Genomic DNA, 18,783 nt, shown 5'->3' on the forward strand with positions numbered 1-18,783 from the left:
TTTATCAATGCGATATTAATGGGTTTGTTATTATTAAAAGAACATCGTCCGCATATAATGCAATTTTGTGTTCTTTATTACCTATTTTTACCCCTGCAATATCTGGGTGGTTCCTTATTGTTTCTGCTAATGGTTCTATTATTAGAGCAAAAATCAACAGGGACAGTGGACAACCCTGTCTCATACCCTTAAGTATTTTAAACGTATCCAAGACTTGTCCGTTCACCTTGACCCTTGCTGATGGGTTACTATATAGTGCTTTTATATATTGCCTAAACGTATCTTCTGTACCTATACGATCGAGCATTTTAGACATTAAATTCCATTGTATGCTATCAAATGCTTTTTCTGCATCGATGAATAAAATCATAGTTGGGATCTGCGTTTTATTGACCTGGTTCAGTATATTTATAATTCGTCAAGTGTTATCTTTGTCTTCTCTTTTTGGTATAAATACGGTTTGATCCAAATTCACCAATTCTGGTAAATATTCGTTGTCTATTTGCTAATATCTTTTAGAGAATTTTGACATCCACATTTATAAGCGATATTGGACGATAGCTTGCACAATTTAATTTGTCTTTTCCTGGTTTGGGAATAACCGTAATGTGTGCTTCTGACATATATTGAGTAAAATTCCCCGATTCTCTCACCGTATTAAACATACTTTGGCTATATACTATAAGTGAGTTAGCAAAGGTTTTATAGTACGAATACGGTAGTCCGTCAGGACCTGGGCTTTTCCCATTGGGCAGGTCTTTTATCACTTTGTATTTTATTCCATGTTATAGCTGCGTCGAGCTCTAGAAAAGGGCTCCTGTGAGAGCCGAAACGATGGGTATTAAATTTCACCAATAATTTTTGCTTACTTTGGAGTCAGTCAGTGTATCTCTCTCTCTTTCTCTCTCAGTTCTCTGTTTAATTTAAGTGATATCGGATTGGCTGTTTACTATGAAGGTTGTCAGTTTATTGCATGTCTAATCTGCATCTATTTTCTCCAATCTGCAGATCAGCCTGCAATCGGGGCATTCAACTATCCGTTTTCATACTCAGATCAGCTGTGATGGTCCTTGCGCTTTTCGTTCTTTTAGGTCCTACATCATGTGGGAGGCGGTGGTATAAATGTACCCGCTTGTCACTCTTGCAGCATGCCTCACGAAGAACCGGGACAGGCGAAACGTGCATCGGGGCTGTTTGTCTGTACTCTCATTGTGTTCCCACTTCATCAAGAGATGACCTCATATTCGTGCTGCCGGACAGAAGGCTACGCGCGCAAACACTGAATTGGCATACAGCAAGCATCCCTAACAGCTCCTTAAACTCCAGGATTGTCTGCGGCTAATTATCACTGACCCTGATTTCCAACGAATATACCTCCCCTTACAACTGGGACCTTATCAACATATGTACCTATGTGGTATGGGGAGACTGTTTGAACTGTCCTTCCTTTATCGGCAGGGCTACACCCTAAAAGGGCATTTGCTTGCTGTTTCAGTCTATCTGTACTTTACCGGTTTGAGTGTTTGCCTATTTTTTTGTGTAGTAGAATCAATTTATGCTTTGCATATGTTAGGTGTTGCTCTATTTCATCATGACCATAATTGGACTGGCCGATCTGTAGGGTATGAGGCTGATTACATGCCTCATCTCTCGTTTTTTTTTATTTTTATACATTTAGGATTATATAGTCTTCTCCTATTTTACATTAGCCATTAGTTTTCTATATATAATTGTTTCTACACATATATTATGAGGTGAGGGACACCAGAGATTGTTGTAATATTTATGTGATGTTATAATAAACTTGTTATATTCAGATATACCAGTGTTATTGTGGGATTCATTTTCGCTTGTGAGCACATCCACATGTCTTAGGCAGGTTTGCACACCTGCCTTTCACCATTATTACCCAGCATACAGTGTTTCCACTGCAGCAAGGGATTCTGGGAAATAACATGCAAATGAGCACACTGTGTCACCTTTTGCCTGAAAAACCATTGTTACATGGAAACTTTGAAGTCAAAGTGACCTTTTTACTCACCATAACCTTAATAATGTGTGGTGAAGACCTACTCCTGTCTCATACAAGCAAAGCCAGTACAACCAACCTCACACTGAAGAGACCCACAAGGTCGAACCAGTCTGTCTGTGAGTGGGTTTACTGGCTCTGCATCTCATCCCAGGCTATGTTTAAAAGCTGTGTTTAAAGCAGAATGCATTGGCTTAAGGGTGTCCATGTAATGTGGGCTTGAGACAAAAAGTGGCACTGTGTGCTCATTTGCATGTCATTTCCCAGAATCCCTTGCTGCAGTGGAAGCACTGTATTCTAGGTGATAATGGTGAAAAGCAGGGTTGTAGACCTGTCTGAGACATGTGAATGTGCACACAAGTAATATTTATATATATATTTATATAAAAAAAAATATATACCTTGGTGGGTTTTTATTACCTTGGAGAGCCTTGAAAAAGCACATTGCATTGCTCTAAATGCGTAGCGCAGTATCACCATGTTTTAATAAATTATGTTTTTGTTCAAATATATTTTTGTCGTTTCTCCTCATTTATTCTATTAGTCTATTTGAACGGCTGCCACTCAAGACAACATATATATATATATATATATATATATATATAGTATGTCGCGTTCCATGTGAGGAGGATAGAGAGCAGAGGTGGAGTGAGCAGTGTCCTGCAGCAGAGGGTTTAGCATTCAGTGTGGAAGGAGAGTCTGAGTATCGACCAGGAAGTGCAGCAAGGCGACATACAGCCGCAGTGCAGACAATAGGTAGCGACCCCCGCAATGTTGGTGAGTGGCAGGGGTGACAGGAGAGAACACCCCTGAGGTGCTGCAGAGAGGGAAAAAGTAAAATAGCCCCACATAAAGCCCCTCCAACACCTGCTTAAAAACGTCACTCATTTTGGAGGCCCTCACTTATAAGTCCTTCATTTTTACTATGTGAGATGACTATATGAAGAACTGTTATTTTATTTTCTATGTTTTTCTTTTGGATAATTTTTTTGCATATTTTTAATAATATTCTTCCGAGTTAAAAAAAATAATGTAAATAAAATATACTTTTTTGTTCTTTTGAACTTATTTATTTTGTATCTGTCTTTATAAATATTCATCTGGTAAGATAAATGAATGCTCAATGGAGTCTTTGGTAGCCTTCTCTGAAATCTCAAATCACCGCCATCCTCTGTACTGGTGAATACAAATTGGCGTGATGGTGAAAAACGTACATGAGTAAAACAAAATATAAAAACAATGCCTAGCTCTTGAACAAAAAACAAACAAAAGTCAAACTATGGAAGGTGTGAAAATATTGATGGTAAATTCATCTGATCACAGGCATAGCAGACTTACAAACAATCCGTGTGTTGTACCCACCCCAGTACTTCAACAATGACTATTATTATAGAATTATTCTTCATAAAGTACGAGGGTGGGCATGAAAGCCGGCAGATTGTATGTAAGTGCACTATGCCTGTGATACAATGGATCAGCCTCCAATACATACTTTCCATGGCTAGACTTGTCCGTGTTTTTTCTTTAAGAGCGATGTGTTGCTTTTTTCATTTCACTTGTGAAGCATCAACTTGCAGTTATGTAACAGGCAGCCATCTTAACCCTTACCCACAATGTAATCTTTAGTGCCTTTGCAATTTTAAATTAGTGCAAGGATTATTTAAAAGAAACACATTTTTTTAATGAAACATCACTAAAATACTTATCTCATGAGACACACTCACACTATTGAATAGTATTAATTTTGCTTTCAAGGAAACATTATATTCTCAGAGAGACAGAACATACAGTACCACTATTACCCTTGAAAAACGACAGATTAGTTGTCTAAAGTATTTATGATGGTTACTCAATAAGGGTTTTGAGGTCCGCTTTAAAAAATATATATAATACAACATAAGACATCCAAGTGAAAAATAGGAGTGATCACAAAGTGGGAAATATACAGTGATCGATAGCATGTTTTTGCTTTCTATGTCTCTGCTACGAACTCCAGATGCACTTGACCTCCCCTGACTGCACTTCTAATAATGCACTTTTACTCCTACTGTGTCTGTAAGCCCAACACTCAGATTGCAAAGTCTTTGGGGCGGGGTCTTCTTTTGCCTTAGGTTGTCATTTACTTGTTGCACTTATTCCTATTGTTTGTCATTTATTTACCTTGTACTGTAATTTTGTAAAGGGCTGTGTACATTGTTGGTGCTATGCGCTATATAAATACCATTATACATCAACAAAAATATAAACATATACCATTAATAACCCTCAACTTACTTCCTCCGCAGAAGTTTCTAAGACCATGTAGATTCCCGTGCCTGTCTCCATGAAACTCGTTTTTGTCACACTCTTATTTCTGTAAATAAATCTGCTGCTACCAGGGACCCCTGAAACTTTTTTTTATTATTACCTTACACGGTTTAGGCCATATAAGCAATAACATTGGTATTCTTTTGTCTATCCCTGATTTCTTGTGGGGATAAACAATGACAAAAAAAACACAAACAAACAACCAGCTATCCTCTGAGGGCAGTGCCAGAGTATTTTATAGTTTATTAGCCATCTCACTGTTGAACACACAAGTTGCCATTTTACTTGTCTCTAGAAACTCATAATCTGACACAGATAGTAGCCCTAAAGGAAACAAAAAATGATATTAAATGATAATATAATCCAGAGTCATCTTAACAAATACACACATCATCATTGACAGTTTTAAGATCTTTACACAAACTTCATACAGTGCAATGGACGACAAAAAAATATTGAACCCCCCCCCCCCCATAAATTAAAATAAAAAGTTATTTTAACATTCAGTCTTAATCTATGTCTTCGGGCTGCACTGGAGCACATGCACCAGAACTCTTATGACATTTAATTTCCTGGTGGCAATCACACAAAAAAACGATGGTTGTGTCATTAGGTTGGAATATAATGTCCTTCAAAGAGATGAAACAAACAAACATAACCTATGCAAAGCTCTGACAAAAGTTTTACCAACATGGGAATTATCTGCTCCTAGATACTTTGAAACATTATTCCCCCATCTGTAACAATAACCTGAGAACTAATTGCCTTCCTTTCTTAATTATGTTTGCGCTGGAATCTATCTTGTTCAACTAATGGTCATTTACTACATTTCAAACACATACTGTAGCTGAACAGTACACAGTGACATGTTTTTCTAATGGTGCGCTCTATCTGCTGGTAGTTAGGTTCGCTATAACATCATTACCATTCTACAGTACATATAAATATCCATTATTTTCTCGCTGTGTGTTTAGAAGTAGGCTTTTCAAAGGAGAAGCCAGGAAAAGAAGATGGCAGATAAAGTTACTTGCCGTGAGTCAAATTTATCATTTGGGCTCTTCAACTAGTTTTTCAAAAGGGTCGGGATTAGAATTTGTTTCTTACAAATAGGAGGGCCAGAAGAGCATTGCAATGTAATGTAAGAAACCACAGATATGGTAGTTACATTTTGCAATTTATTTATATTAACCATGCTTAATTGCACTTAACTGCAATGCAATTAGCAGGAGCAGACCGTCCAAGGACCACTCCAAAGCCCGTCGCTGGCAGAATTTGGTCCACGGGCCACAGGATGAACTTTGATTATGACAGCTCTTGAACTTGCAAACCTAAAAAAATCATCTCATGCAAATTCGCTTTAGTTCTACATTATTGCTTCATAGATTCTCATAAATATGTTTTTGTTTTAGACTCATTTTCTTACTTTCATTTTTTTCCTGCTTCTAATTAATAATTTAGTTGTTTGTTTAAATTATATCTAATCATTATCGATGCGAATATTTAATTTTATGGCTATCTTTTCACATAAGATATTTAAACTAATCATTAATTCATTTTAATTCTATATTTCATTGATGAATATTTTGAACAAAAATCAATAAAATGTTAAAAAAAAAAAAAAAAGGATCTAATCTTATAAAAGATGTATGAATTGTGCTACAGAATAGAATCGTACGTGGCAGCCCCTTCAGTGCCATATTGCTTGCAGTCAAATCTTTCCCAACACCATTTTATGCCAAGATTCTGCAAACTTTATTTACACATTTAAAAACAATGGGAGTAATTCATTAAAAGTTCACTTCAATTTTGCTCCCCTGCAAAAAAAGCTGTTCATGTGCACCTGCTTCTTCTAAAAATATAGGGGTATTTCCACAGACACATATAAAGGTATTGTTGTGTGCTATAGATGCAGCAGAGCACGGTGAAAAAACCTTTGGTGCAGTTTCTTTAATCCTTTAAAGGTTTGCATTGCACGCACACATTCTTTTTTTATGCTGGACAAAAGAGCTTAACATGTGCTACCCTTACAACTATCAAATCGTTAGCAAGTATGTTTGTGAAATAGCCCTAATCTGCTTTCCTTATAATTCAGTTATAACGTTTTTTTGTAGCTTCAGACTTGAAAGAACAGAACAGACTTGGCAAGACCAGACATAGACAGATCGAGCCACTGAACGCAGCAGAAGGAAGTGGTAATGTCCTGGATTCACTGAAACAGGAAGCCAGGAGTTCATGGACAGAGATCTGAAAGGTATGTCTATTGCCAACCCTCCTTCACATGAAGATGTATTTATGTGTTATGAATCAAATCAGAATGTTCTCTCCCTCCAGTTAGATAGGCCCCTATTCAATATGAACAAGTACTTGCAGAGGCAAATAAAGAGCTCCTTTTATGCAGCACTCAAATAAAGATAGTGAATTGATTACATAATTCAAATTCAGCTTTCAATAAAAGACTTATGTTAGAAAATATCGGACAAGCAATGATGTATAGACAATATGTAAATTAATAAAAAAGTGAATCACATCACACACTCAGAGGAGATTAGATTATGTCCATGGCTCCAAACGTGTTCACACCTAAAGTGTAATTGGTGGGTTTGTGTGAATGGATTCTCAAGGGATAGTCCCTGAAAGAGCTGATCTTGGTAACTTAAAGAATAACACTTAGATGAAGACCCTTATAAGGTATAAAGGGAATATTAGTGATACCTATTCTAAATATAGTATCTGTTACCAAATGTATCAATGTTAAACTAAGCCCTCCTCAAGTAGGGACCCGCTGTGTATTCACATTGTGCGGATGTCACAGAATAGCGACGTGGACCGACGTACATTTCACATAAGTAAACGCTTCCTCAAGCCACCCGGTATTCACACACTGTGTTTAGCCATATAAAAGGCTATTTAAATTAGTTAGGAGAAGCTACTCTAAATGGCATAGTCCTATAATACTCCTGTGGTTGGTACCATTTGAACTTTCGATTGAGACTGCTAAAAACCGACATAAAAACAGACATTACAAATCACTAATATTCCCTCTTTACCTTCGAAGGGTCTTACTGAACCTCTAGGTAATTCACAGTTACTCTGAGTTACCAAGATCAGCGCTTTCAGGGACTGTCCCTTGAGAATCCATTCACACAAACCCACCAATTGCACTTGAGGCGTGAACACGGTTTGGAGCAGTGGACATCATCCACTTCTCCTGTAAGTGTGTGATGTGATTCACTCTATTTGATCAATTTACGTTTCGTATATACGTCATTGCTTGTCCGATATTTTCTAACATGTCTTTTATTAAAAGCTAAGTTTTAATTATGTAACCAACTCCCTAACTTGATTTGAGTGGTGCATAAAAGGAGCATTAGACTGCAACAAGAGCTCCCCCTATCCTTTATCCCCCTTTTTTAATTCACTATTCAATATGCTATCTAGCTCTTTTCCCATTGTTTTGGAAGATTTACAAACCGTTTACTTACAGTAAATGGGCCAGAAATCTTCTGAGCAAAGAGAAAAGGTCTTCACTGAATATTTAAGAAGTCCCAGTCTCTTTTTTTTATGATATAGTGAGAAGCAGGTGTAATACACTGTTAACAGCATTGTAAGTTCTATTTACCTAAATTAGATAAATATATATTCAGGTCTGGGGAAAAAACACTGACCTCTCACTAGCCAGACAAACAAAATGTATACTAGCCAGGTAAGGGCAAAATTAGTGATATGTTGGCCCCGGTGTAAGTATATGCACTGGCCCCCTCCCACCACGGGACCCTACCGGAGGCTGCAGGGCATATGGGGTATTACCCGGCAGCGAAGGGAGCCAAGCCGCCGATTGCAGACATTGGGCCTGACTTCTGGTGGGGTCTAAATTCTGTGCTAGGACCGCCGGGGCGGGCTCCCTCTGGCAGGGCACAAGTAGGGCCTGGGGCAGGGGAGAGGCAGAGTAGACCCTACAGAACTGCCAGAACACTGTTCCTGCTAATAACATAAGCGCTGGAAAAGTGTTGGACCCCTAAAAGTTGTGGGTACAGGTGCAGCTTAACCGGCAGTAGTTCGTCACTATAGCCAAGCAAAATACTTCTTCCTCAAGTATGTTACATACATGAGCTGAAAGAGAAACTCGGTAACAAGAACACTCACTGCCTTTAAAGCAGGTGTATTCGTTCAAATGAAAGCGCTAGTTCTCCTTTTGACCTTGTTCCCAAGGTTTTGACCATTAGAGGGCAGTTCATTATTCTTCATTCTTGAGTACTTTTCCAAATGCACTGGAAGGACATGCACCGCTGGAAGTACTACAGGAATTGTGTGTGCTCCTCTCTTCGACTCTATATATATTTATGAGGACCCTGCAGGATGGTCGTCTGGAGCAAAAAGCACCATCAATTTATTCTTTCAACTTATATTTTGAAGGAGTGCCTAAGAGAAACCATCTTCCCCTGTGAAACACAAGAACACAGACAAAGTGCATCCAAACCCACGTGATGAGCACTTCAAATACCTGCCATGGTTTCTCTTTCTTTTAATTGAATTGGCAAGTTGGTTTGGGGCACAGCTAAAGTGAAACATAGATACCTGCAGATTTAAGTTAATTAAGTAATGATTGTGCCCTAAAATACACATGGTTGTGTGTTTTATCCAATCCAAAGTATTTTATCTGTCTCTATAAACACACAAACATACACACTGGAGCATATTTTATCAAGCTTTCAAGAATTTGTTTCACACTATACATTAGAACGATGAGACATCATAGCCTGTCTGATAATCTTTGACAACAATTCTAACACTGTCATTGTGGCCACTAGAGAAACATGCACATACTAAGCCCCGACCCACCAAGCTTTTTATCTCAATGTGTACTCTCAACAGGCCAAGCAAATAAAGGGCAACTGATAATTTACACATGAATCAACTTTCTCTGCAGAGTAGACACTAGAGACATTTCTCTTTTCTCTCTTACAGAGTGAAAGGAAGCCGGGTCTGAGCTTGTCTCGCTAGAAATCATACAAGGGAAACAGTGATACGTTAAAAAAATGGCAGATCAGCAAAAGCTGTTATGAATTCCTGATAAAAATGGCAGCCACAGAGGACTAGATGAATATATGGCTTCAAACAGTGCTGACAGCACGAATGAGTCTTGATCTCATTCAATAGAGGTGGTTTCATACACTCCGAAATGCAGATACAATTTTGATAGATTGCCCAAGATACATAGAAGTGCCCAAACAGGATAAACATGTGAATTTATGGTAATTTTTTATATTATTATTATTATCGTTTATTTGTAAAGCGCCAGCATATTCCACAGCGAATATATATTGTTTTGCCAATTTTGCGCTATGTATGGTGCATTGGTATTTTACAGATAGTTTATGTAACATGTTTTATTTTGCACTTGTTAAAATTATAATAAGCTAAGCACCTTCTCTCCCGTCTTTAATTTAAACCTAAAAGCACACCTGAATGAAGCATTGCAAAAGCCTGGACTCATGTCTACTACCCCACAGTCGCACTTACCAACCATCGTGGTTAAACCCTGTCACCTACTCTTTCACCCGATATCTCAGTAAGGGCATCATGCAGTAAGCGGCGGAAAGGCACTTCTCGCCCGTTTCCCGCCCAAAAAGCCTACCCCTATTCAGTAAGGGGCGAGAAAGTGGCGAGAATCAAATAAAACGCCAGTTTTGTTGGCGGTTTTTTTCTTTCTGCCAGTGGCGAGGCGAGAAGGCACTTTCCGCCTAAAATAGACACATATTCCGCCACGCTGTATTCTAGTAATGGCGAGTAGCTTAGCAGCGCTATTTGCCACTCTAGAATGGCGTTTTTATGGCGAATCAGCCCCGCAAGAAAAAGTTGGCAAGTTGATGGTGAGAGGCTGCTGATGAGTGGCGGATCGGCACTTAGAAAATATTCTGGCCTTTTTCCTGGCTGGGATTGATGCCGGGGGTCTCCTGAGCTGATACCATTAATACCAGCACCGGAGCCCCCCGGCATGCATCCGAGGCAGGATAAATGCATTTAAAGGCCACTTCATTACCTTAGCGGCTAACCGCTAAGGCAATGAACGGGTTAAACAGCCGTGCCAGGTTTATTGTGGGTAGCGGGGGTGGGTGAAGGGGGTATTTGGGCCTTGTTGTTTGTTTAGGGCTTGCAGGGGGGTTGCGGGTGCGCTTAACCCCTTCACGACCGTAGCAGTTAATACCGCTACGGTCATGAAGGGGTTAAACTCTCCCGCTACCCAACCGCAAGCCCTAAACAAACCACCGTTGGGGCTAATATCCCCTTCACCCACCCCCGCTACCCACAATAAAAAGAAAACACACACAACAGCCCCACACTAACTAAAGATATATATATATATATATATATATATATATATTACACCAACAACACCTATACCCCCCTAACATACAGTATAGTAATGGGCACAATGACTATTATCCACAAATGGAAAATAGTGCATGTGTCCATTTAAAATACATACAGAACAATAAATACATTAAATACATATAGCACTCACCCATGTCCGGCTGCCACGATGAAGGCAATCCTCATGTTCATCCTGCTAATGCCCCATCCGCTTCTGCAAAACAGAAACAAGAATAAAAACATCCAATGTAATGCCCCCTAACCCCTTAATCACTGTAGCGGTTAATAACCACTACAGTCATTAAGGGGTTAACCCACCATCACCCACATACCCTCTCCCACTACACATCCACCCCATGAGGCCTAACCACCCTCACCCACTACCCACAAGGGAGGCCTACCCACATACCCTTGGGGCCAATACCCCCTCCCCCCACCCCAACACATACAGTACAATAATGTGCCAAATAACTATTATCCAGATAGGGATAATACATTATTTGGCCATTATTAAACACATTAACTAGCATAGTAAAATAAAGAAAATTCTACTGACCTCATCAATAAGAAGGCCCCGTCGCCAGCATCATCCTTGTGGTCCGTTGCCAAAATAATACATAGCCAATACATTGCAATGACATTCACATATCAATGAACCCCTTAATCACCTTATCGGGTACTAACCGCAAAGGTAATTAAGGGGTTAAGCCATCCTGGCCACATACCCACCTTTCACACATTCCTTTGTACAGTGGCTTCATCATGAAAAAATAAAAATAAAAGAAACAAAAAAAATATATATGTATATATATACAGACATATATATATATATATATATATATATATATATATATATATATATATATATATATATATATATATATACACATGATGAACCAATATACAAATAAATGTATCAGGGTTAACAAAAACATGCTCCAATAAAAATACCACTTATCCATAACATCCTCAATGAAATACAATGCGATTTCCTAAACAAATCAAATGTAATCATCCAATCTAAAGCATCAAATGCCAATCCAAAGCCTCAAATGCCACTTAAAACATTGCATTTACATTGTATACATGCTGCATAAAATGTAAGCTACAAGTAGACGCTGCAAATCAATGTTAACAATACAATATTTCAAATAAAATAGCATTACATCAAAAGAAGTATACAATGTAATCCAATAAAGTCACCATCAATCAATTAGCATACATGAATTACATCCCAAAACAATTAAAATAGCATCCATACCAATTACACAATTAACTATAGCAACCGCTAAAGAGAACAAGTTACCATCATACAAAATAGGACACCAAAAATTACAATATACAAAACCAAGCCTCACCATTACCTAAAGTACAGCATAGAAGTCCAAAAATTACATCTATCTAATTATTAAATACATTGAACACACATCTATGCATAGCAGCATAGCCACAATCATTTAAAATAGTGCAAAGCAAGCTTTTAAAACACTATCATTTCTTACCCTGTATGTATATATCTCTCTAGACATACATACATACATACATACATACATACAGTGGCAAGAAATGATGTACAATAAAAAAAAAAACACATGTAAAAAGCAACAAAAAACACAGTTACATTAAATACATTTCTTTAGTTCACTTACCATTACTTGACCCACTCACCGACTCCCGTTGAACAGCTTACTCACGAACCAATCCACGAATAGGAGCCCATAAAATAATAAACCAGAAAATATTAAACATTAAAATAATAAAACACGACAATCCAGGGGTCTTCTACTTCTAATCCATCTTCATCTGTATTCTTGTTTCTTCTATTTTCTTCCGGGGTCTTCTTTCCGTCTGCTGCCACGCCCTGGTCTTCTTTCTTCGCCGGAGGTCCTTTCTCCTCGGCGTCTGGCTTCAAAATGAGACGACATAGGGTTTTAAAGGCCTATGACGTCACATTTTCGTCATGGTTTCCACGGCCCTGATTGGGCCATGAAAACCATGGGTTTTGGCCGATAAAAAAAAAATGATGACGTCACTTAAAGGCAATGAAAGCACAGCCAATCAGAATGGCTTTGCTTCAATTGCCTTTAAGATGACGTCATTAAAATAAACATGGCCGGCCTCACATGGTACGGTAGCCAATCAGAGCGTGGGAAGTCTATCCCTACTCTGATTGGTTCTAGTACCATGTGACAGGCTTTCAATGACGTCATATCCGTTATTCCCCAAGCCTCTGTCACAGGGGTTTCCCTGCAAGCAGCCCGCGCCCCCCCTACATAATCTTGCGCCCCCCCCAAGGGGGCGCACCCCACAGTTTGCGCACCGCTGCTTTAGGTAATGGTGAGGCTTGCTTTTGTATATTGTAATTTTTGGTATCCTATTTTGTATGATGGTAACTTGTTCTCTTTAACGGTTGCTATAGTTAATTGTGTAATTGGTACGGATGCTATTTTAATTGTTTTGGGATTTAATTCATGTATGCTAATTGATTGATGGTGACTTTATTGGATTACATTGTATACTTCTTTTGATGTAATGCTATTTTATTTGAAATATTGTATTGTTAACATTGATTTGCAGCGTCTACATGTAGCTTACATTTTATGCAGCATGTATACAATGTAAATGCAATGTTTTAAGTGGCATTTGAGGCTTTGGATTGGCATTTCATGCTTTAGATTGGATGGTTACATTTGAGTTGTTTAGGAAATCGCATTGTATTTCATTGAGGATGTTATGGATAAGTGGTATTTTTATTGGAGCATGTTTTTGTTAACCCTGACACATTTATTTGTATATTGGTATATTTTGGCAATGGGCCACAAGGATGATACTGGCGACGGGGCCTTCTTATTGATGAGGTCAGTAGAATTTTCTTTATTTTACTATGCTAATTAATGTGTTTAATAATGGCTAAATAATGTATTATCCCTATCTGGATAATAGTTATTTGGCACATTATTGTACTGTATGTGTTGGGGTGGGGGGAGGGGGTATTGGCCCCAAGGGTATGTGGTAGGACTCCCTTGTGGATAGTGGGTGAGGGTGGTTAGGCCTCAGGGGGTGGGGGGGTAGTGGGGGAGGATATGTGGGTGATGGTGGGTTAACCTCTTAATGACTGTAGCGGTTAATAACCGCTATGGTGATTAAGGGGTTAGGGGACATTACATTGGATGTTTTTATTTTTGTGTCTGTTTTGCAGAAGCGGATGGGGCATTAGCAGGATGAAGATGAGGATGGCCTTCATCGTGGCAGCCGGACATGGGTGAGTGCTATATGTATTTAATGTATTTATTGTTGTTTATGTATTTTAAATGGACAACTGCACTATTATCCATTTGTGGATAATAGTAATGTTGCCCATTACTGTATTGTATGTTGTGAATTGTTATGTTTATTGGGGGCAATTCTCCCCAATAAACATACTATTATGCGTTAACCCCTTCATTGCCTTAGCAGCTATCCGCTATGGTAATGAAGCAGCATTAATGTATTTTAATAATATTGTGCGGGAGCAGGGGGTCCCCTGAGCTGAACCGCATTGATTTGTGGCTCAGAGACCCCCTGCTTCCCGAGTTACAGGCCCCGGTTTGGGGCATCGGTTACAGTGTCAACGCCATATTTATTGTGGGCACGTAGCATATGGGACGCTATAAACATGGCGGCGACACTGCCCACCCGATCACACATACCGGGGGCCTGTAACTCGGGAAGAAGGGGGTCCCTGGTCCACAAAGCTATGCGGTTCAGCTCAGGGGACCCCCTGCTCACTGTACAGTATTATTAAAAATATATTCATGCTGCTTCGCTACCATAGCAGATAGCCGCAAAGGTAAGGAATGAGTGTTTATTGATATGTGTGTTTTATTCATAGTATAGATGTGCAGAGGGTCTCCGGAGCTGAACCGCTTTGGTTTTAGGTCCGGGGACCCCCTGCTTCCCGAGATACAGGCCCCTTTATGGGGTGCCGGTATCCCTCTGCTTTGTTTACATTCCGCGGTCACGTGATCGGGACCTTTAAATGCAGAGGGATACCGGCACCTCATAAAGTGGTCTGTATCTCGGGAAGCAGGGGGTCCCCGGACCTGAAACCAATGCGGTTCAGCTCCGGAGACCCCCTGCACATGTACACTATGAATAAAAATGGTTTAAAAAATAATTTTTAATGTGCCGATGTTTGCACAGAGAGAGCGGCGGATCTCTCTCTGCTGCAGACATATCTCGGCAGGGGACGGCTTCTCGGCAACTTCTCGCCAGGCAGCCGTCTCGCCACCGGTTACTCACCATTATATCAAATAGTGGTGGCGCATTCATTCACCAGGGATTCGACCCTTACAGCATACAGCGAGTTTAACACGCCAAAAACCTGGCTAATTGCAAAACTGGCTAATGCATTTTTTCGCTGCTTACTGCATAGACCCCTAAGTCTCCTAACATGCCACTTAGAGTGTAAGCTCTTTGGACAGCGATCTCCTTTCCTACTGTCTGATCTTGTCACACTTCTTGTATTATAATTCTGTGTACTGCATTGTCTCTTTTTGTTAAAGCGCTGCATACATTGTTAGCTCTATATAAATAAAAATATACACAATATATGATACAAATAATCACATGCAAAAGGCCACATTTTAATCTCGGATCCACAGTGGCTATGATACCAAGGTCCCAAAAAAACGCTCCTGGAGGCCCAGGAAACTCTTATTATTATTTCTGCTTGTTACTGTTACAAAAATGTTTCTGCATCTATTACAAAAATCTATTAGCCAGTGAAGATTTCTACCTTGGTCATGGTCTTACGTTCCTGTTACCTTGGAAGTGCAATGACGCTTCCTTGTCACACCTGCACCTAGAGACTCTGTTCTAAGGCATTTTTTTATTTTAAAAATACTGTAGCAAGTTTTCTATATACATATTAGTACTTGCTGATGCTGTTTCACCTTTTGCATACCGTGGACATGTTGTATATTATTGACACCGATAAAATTTTGAGTTGCACCTCCTGATACATCCTAATATTATACAGCATCAAATGCTCTCATTCTTCCTATTGCTGTATATGTCACTACCAAATTAAATATTGAGAAAAATGGAGCAATGCAAGTGAAAAATAGCTTTACGTTTTGAAGTGGCAGACCTAGTCGGGGGTATGAAGTTATTTAAAAACCCTTTTGCTGCCAGAGGGACTTGCAACAGATTGCAGTGCATTCACTTTGGTCACCTTCATGGAAAATCAGTTTTGGTCAAGAATGTGTATAGTGATACCGAGTATATTTATATACAGCAACTATAAGTTTATAGTGAATACTTAATTTATTGGGAGTGACAAAAATTACACTTCCCTGCAAATGACATTCGAATTGCAACCAGAATCTTAATTCCAAGTCAACAGTTTCTCTGGGACTTGTTTAAAATAAAATATTAATATTAATACGTCTTATAATGTAAATATTCCAAATAGAATAATGCCAATGATATAATGGGGTCCAAGATTTCACAGCAGGTAGGGAAATGGACATACTAGATGGGACAAGTAGTCATTGGCTGCTGACGATTTCTGTGTTTCTAGATTGTAGAATCTGATCTTGCATTCAAGAACAGCACAGTGTTATTTTAATTACATTTGAGCCCCTGCTTCTGTGAGCTGCACTTCGAAAGCTAATTATTATTTACAAAACATACTAACCGACCCTCTGTGTACAAGGGAGACTCCTACATTTTTAGCTGAACCGGGATTATTTTTCTGCTGTCTCCCTGAATATAATTCTCTTGTCCCAACGCAAGTCAGTGGAAGTCTTAGAAATCTCTGGCATTTTCATCTCAAATCTCCCTTAAAGAAGCTTTCAAATATTAGCCAGTATGTGTGCAATAAAATATTGATAAATGGCAAAATCACTTACAGTAAGTATACAAAATAGTTACATGAACTCCATAAACCAAATAGTGTCACTCTTTACTGCACTTTGCTTTACAGGTCACATGATATATATATATTGCATAGGTCTGTATCACTCCAATGGGTAGTTATTGCTATAAAGTAAAGATGAAGCGTCTTAAACTGACTTTATTTAAATGTTGTGTGTGCAAAAAGAAGCCCGTCAGTGACAGAAGGCCAGTAAAGGAAAAGTAAAATTGTTGAGTCAAAGCCTAAACAACAAAAATATATATGCTATATCATAAGGCCAATGGCTGCTTGGCACCGATTGTGATATTCCGATGACCTCAAGTCCTGGACCGACACCAAGGAAATTTCATAAAGCATATTACTTAACACATTTGAAATAACATAAATGAGAAACTATGTGCATATATGAATATATGAATACTTACTGTACATTCCATGTAAATCTAAACTGTTTTAATAAAAAACATTCAAATGTGAAAGGTCAAAGACAAAAAGAAAATCAGCGAACTAAAATGTATGAGGTGTGCATATAGTTACGTACATAGATGGAAATATAGAACAACTGAACCAGTTACAGATGCAGTTGATCTAATAATATAGGTCTTGTATTTCTTTTTTTTAAGTTTTACTCCAGTTTTGCAGGTACAAGATACGGACAATCAGGTCCATGAAACTCTAGATTCTGCAGCTAAGGTGTTGGCAACCTACTCACAAAAATTCATTTCAATTATTTTTTTCCCTTTTAAGGATTAAATCATTTTAACCTTTGACTTACTTAACAAATAAGTAGTCCATAGGATGAAAAATGGGAGTATACAATAGTAAGCCCTTTAATAACCACAGATAAAGTTAAATAGTCTTTATTACTTGTTCTAACCATTGGATTATATGGGGTGTCTGACACTATCGTGGCAAAATAATTATTTTGATTTTTGCTATTCAACCCATGTGTCCTGTGCAGGTTATTTGACGTACTAATACGTATCATGTATTTTTATGCAGAAATACGCTTCCAATTTTCAACTCCTGACATGAAGTAAACAAATATAACAGGAAACGTATTATCCTCTAAAATAAAGTGATGGAATGTATATAGAAAGGTTGGGAACAGTGTTGAATTGCAACAGATTACAAATAGATTATAAAAGTTATCACAATATTTCCCGTAATTGTGCTGCGCCAATAAATTGCTGGACATACCTAAACAAAAGCCCCTCTCTGTCCTTTACCAGAAATCAAAAGCTAATTATTGTATTTATTTGTCATACGTGTTTCATATTGTTCCTGTTTCTCTCTTGGCAGCTGAGTTACGTATATATCTGGAAGTAAGTGATATTCAGTGGACAGCCCAATGGCCAATGTGGCACCAACTCTTGCTTTTCACTTAACAGCGTTGCATGATAGTTTTGCTTTTAGAGACAAGCTCTGCCTTAAACAGCTTACCAAATTGTAAGCATTTCCTCGCTCCTCTCACATTTGTATCTATCTGATGTTTTTATCAGACTAAATGTCTGAGCAGCCATTAAGGCTACATGAGAAGCATCAACTTAATGCCAAGGGATCATGACCCGAACAGCATCACAATTAGGGAAACGGGGGCAATCATGCTTATGCGTTTACATCTTGTGACAACATAAGTATATACTATGGTTGAATTTAATAAGTTCAAATGAATGTGTGCGTCAAATAGCAAGAATTGTTTTGAGATGCTCCAAAATGCTCCTTATCAAACATTGCAACAAAGTACATGATTTGCATGTCCGACTATTAGAATTCCTTCCTCCATTTGCTGTCATGTCCTGGCTGATAACTGTGTGACCTGAAGCATGTTGGGGGTGTTGATTTGTGGTACTATTAGGAGACGTGATTCTGAATGAAATGTCATTCTTTGAACACAGATGTTGCATATTTTACTAACTGGTTCCGTTCCCCCAGCACTGAAATGGCCATACAAAATAACACATTATTTTAGCTAGGTGACACAAATCTACCCAAGATGTTTCAATGTCATGTAGCAGCAGAGATACCATTTTATTTGTATACAATATCCACGGTAATCCACTGGAGCTCATCGGTGTTCCCCCTGGTTGCGCAGCGACAAGACCTGGGTGGACTAGGGGAGCACCGGGCAAATTGGAGAAACAATATGGCCGCAGAGTTCAGGGCTTGCTCTAGC

At 38.7% G+C, this 18,783-nt stretch overlaps 1 protein-coding gene across 4 annotated transcripts in view; it reads right to left on the reverse strand.

Moving 5' to 3' along the window:
* The window catches only part of ARB2A (ARB2 cotranscriptional regulator A), a 422,320-nt gene that overhangs the window by 15,919 nt on the left and 387,618 nt on the right, over positions 1 to 18,783 (reverse strand). Inside the window, exon 11 of one of the 4 annotated variants that reach the window (XM_075593136.1) lies at positions 4,544 to 4,660. The exons of the other annotated variants lie outside the window; for them this stretch is intronic. Coding sequence (XP_075449251.1) covers positions 4,572 to 4,660 — 89 coding nt within the window. The 3' untranslated portion in view covers positions 4,544 to 4,571. Of the gene's footprint in view, positions 1 to 4,543; positions 4,661 to 18,783 lie in introns of those variants that run through there. 4 annotated transcript variants of the gene reach the window in all.

Source organism: Ascaphus truei, chromosome 1 (assembly GCF_040206685.1).
Source record: "Ascaphus truei isolate aAscTru1 chromosome 1, aAscTru1.hap1, whole genome shotgun sequence".
Taxonomy (NCBI): Eukaryota; Metazoa; Chordata; class Amphibia; order Anura; family Ascaphidae; genus Ascaphus; species Ascaphus truei.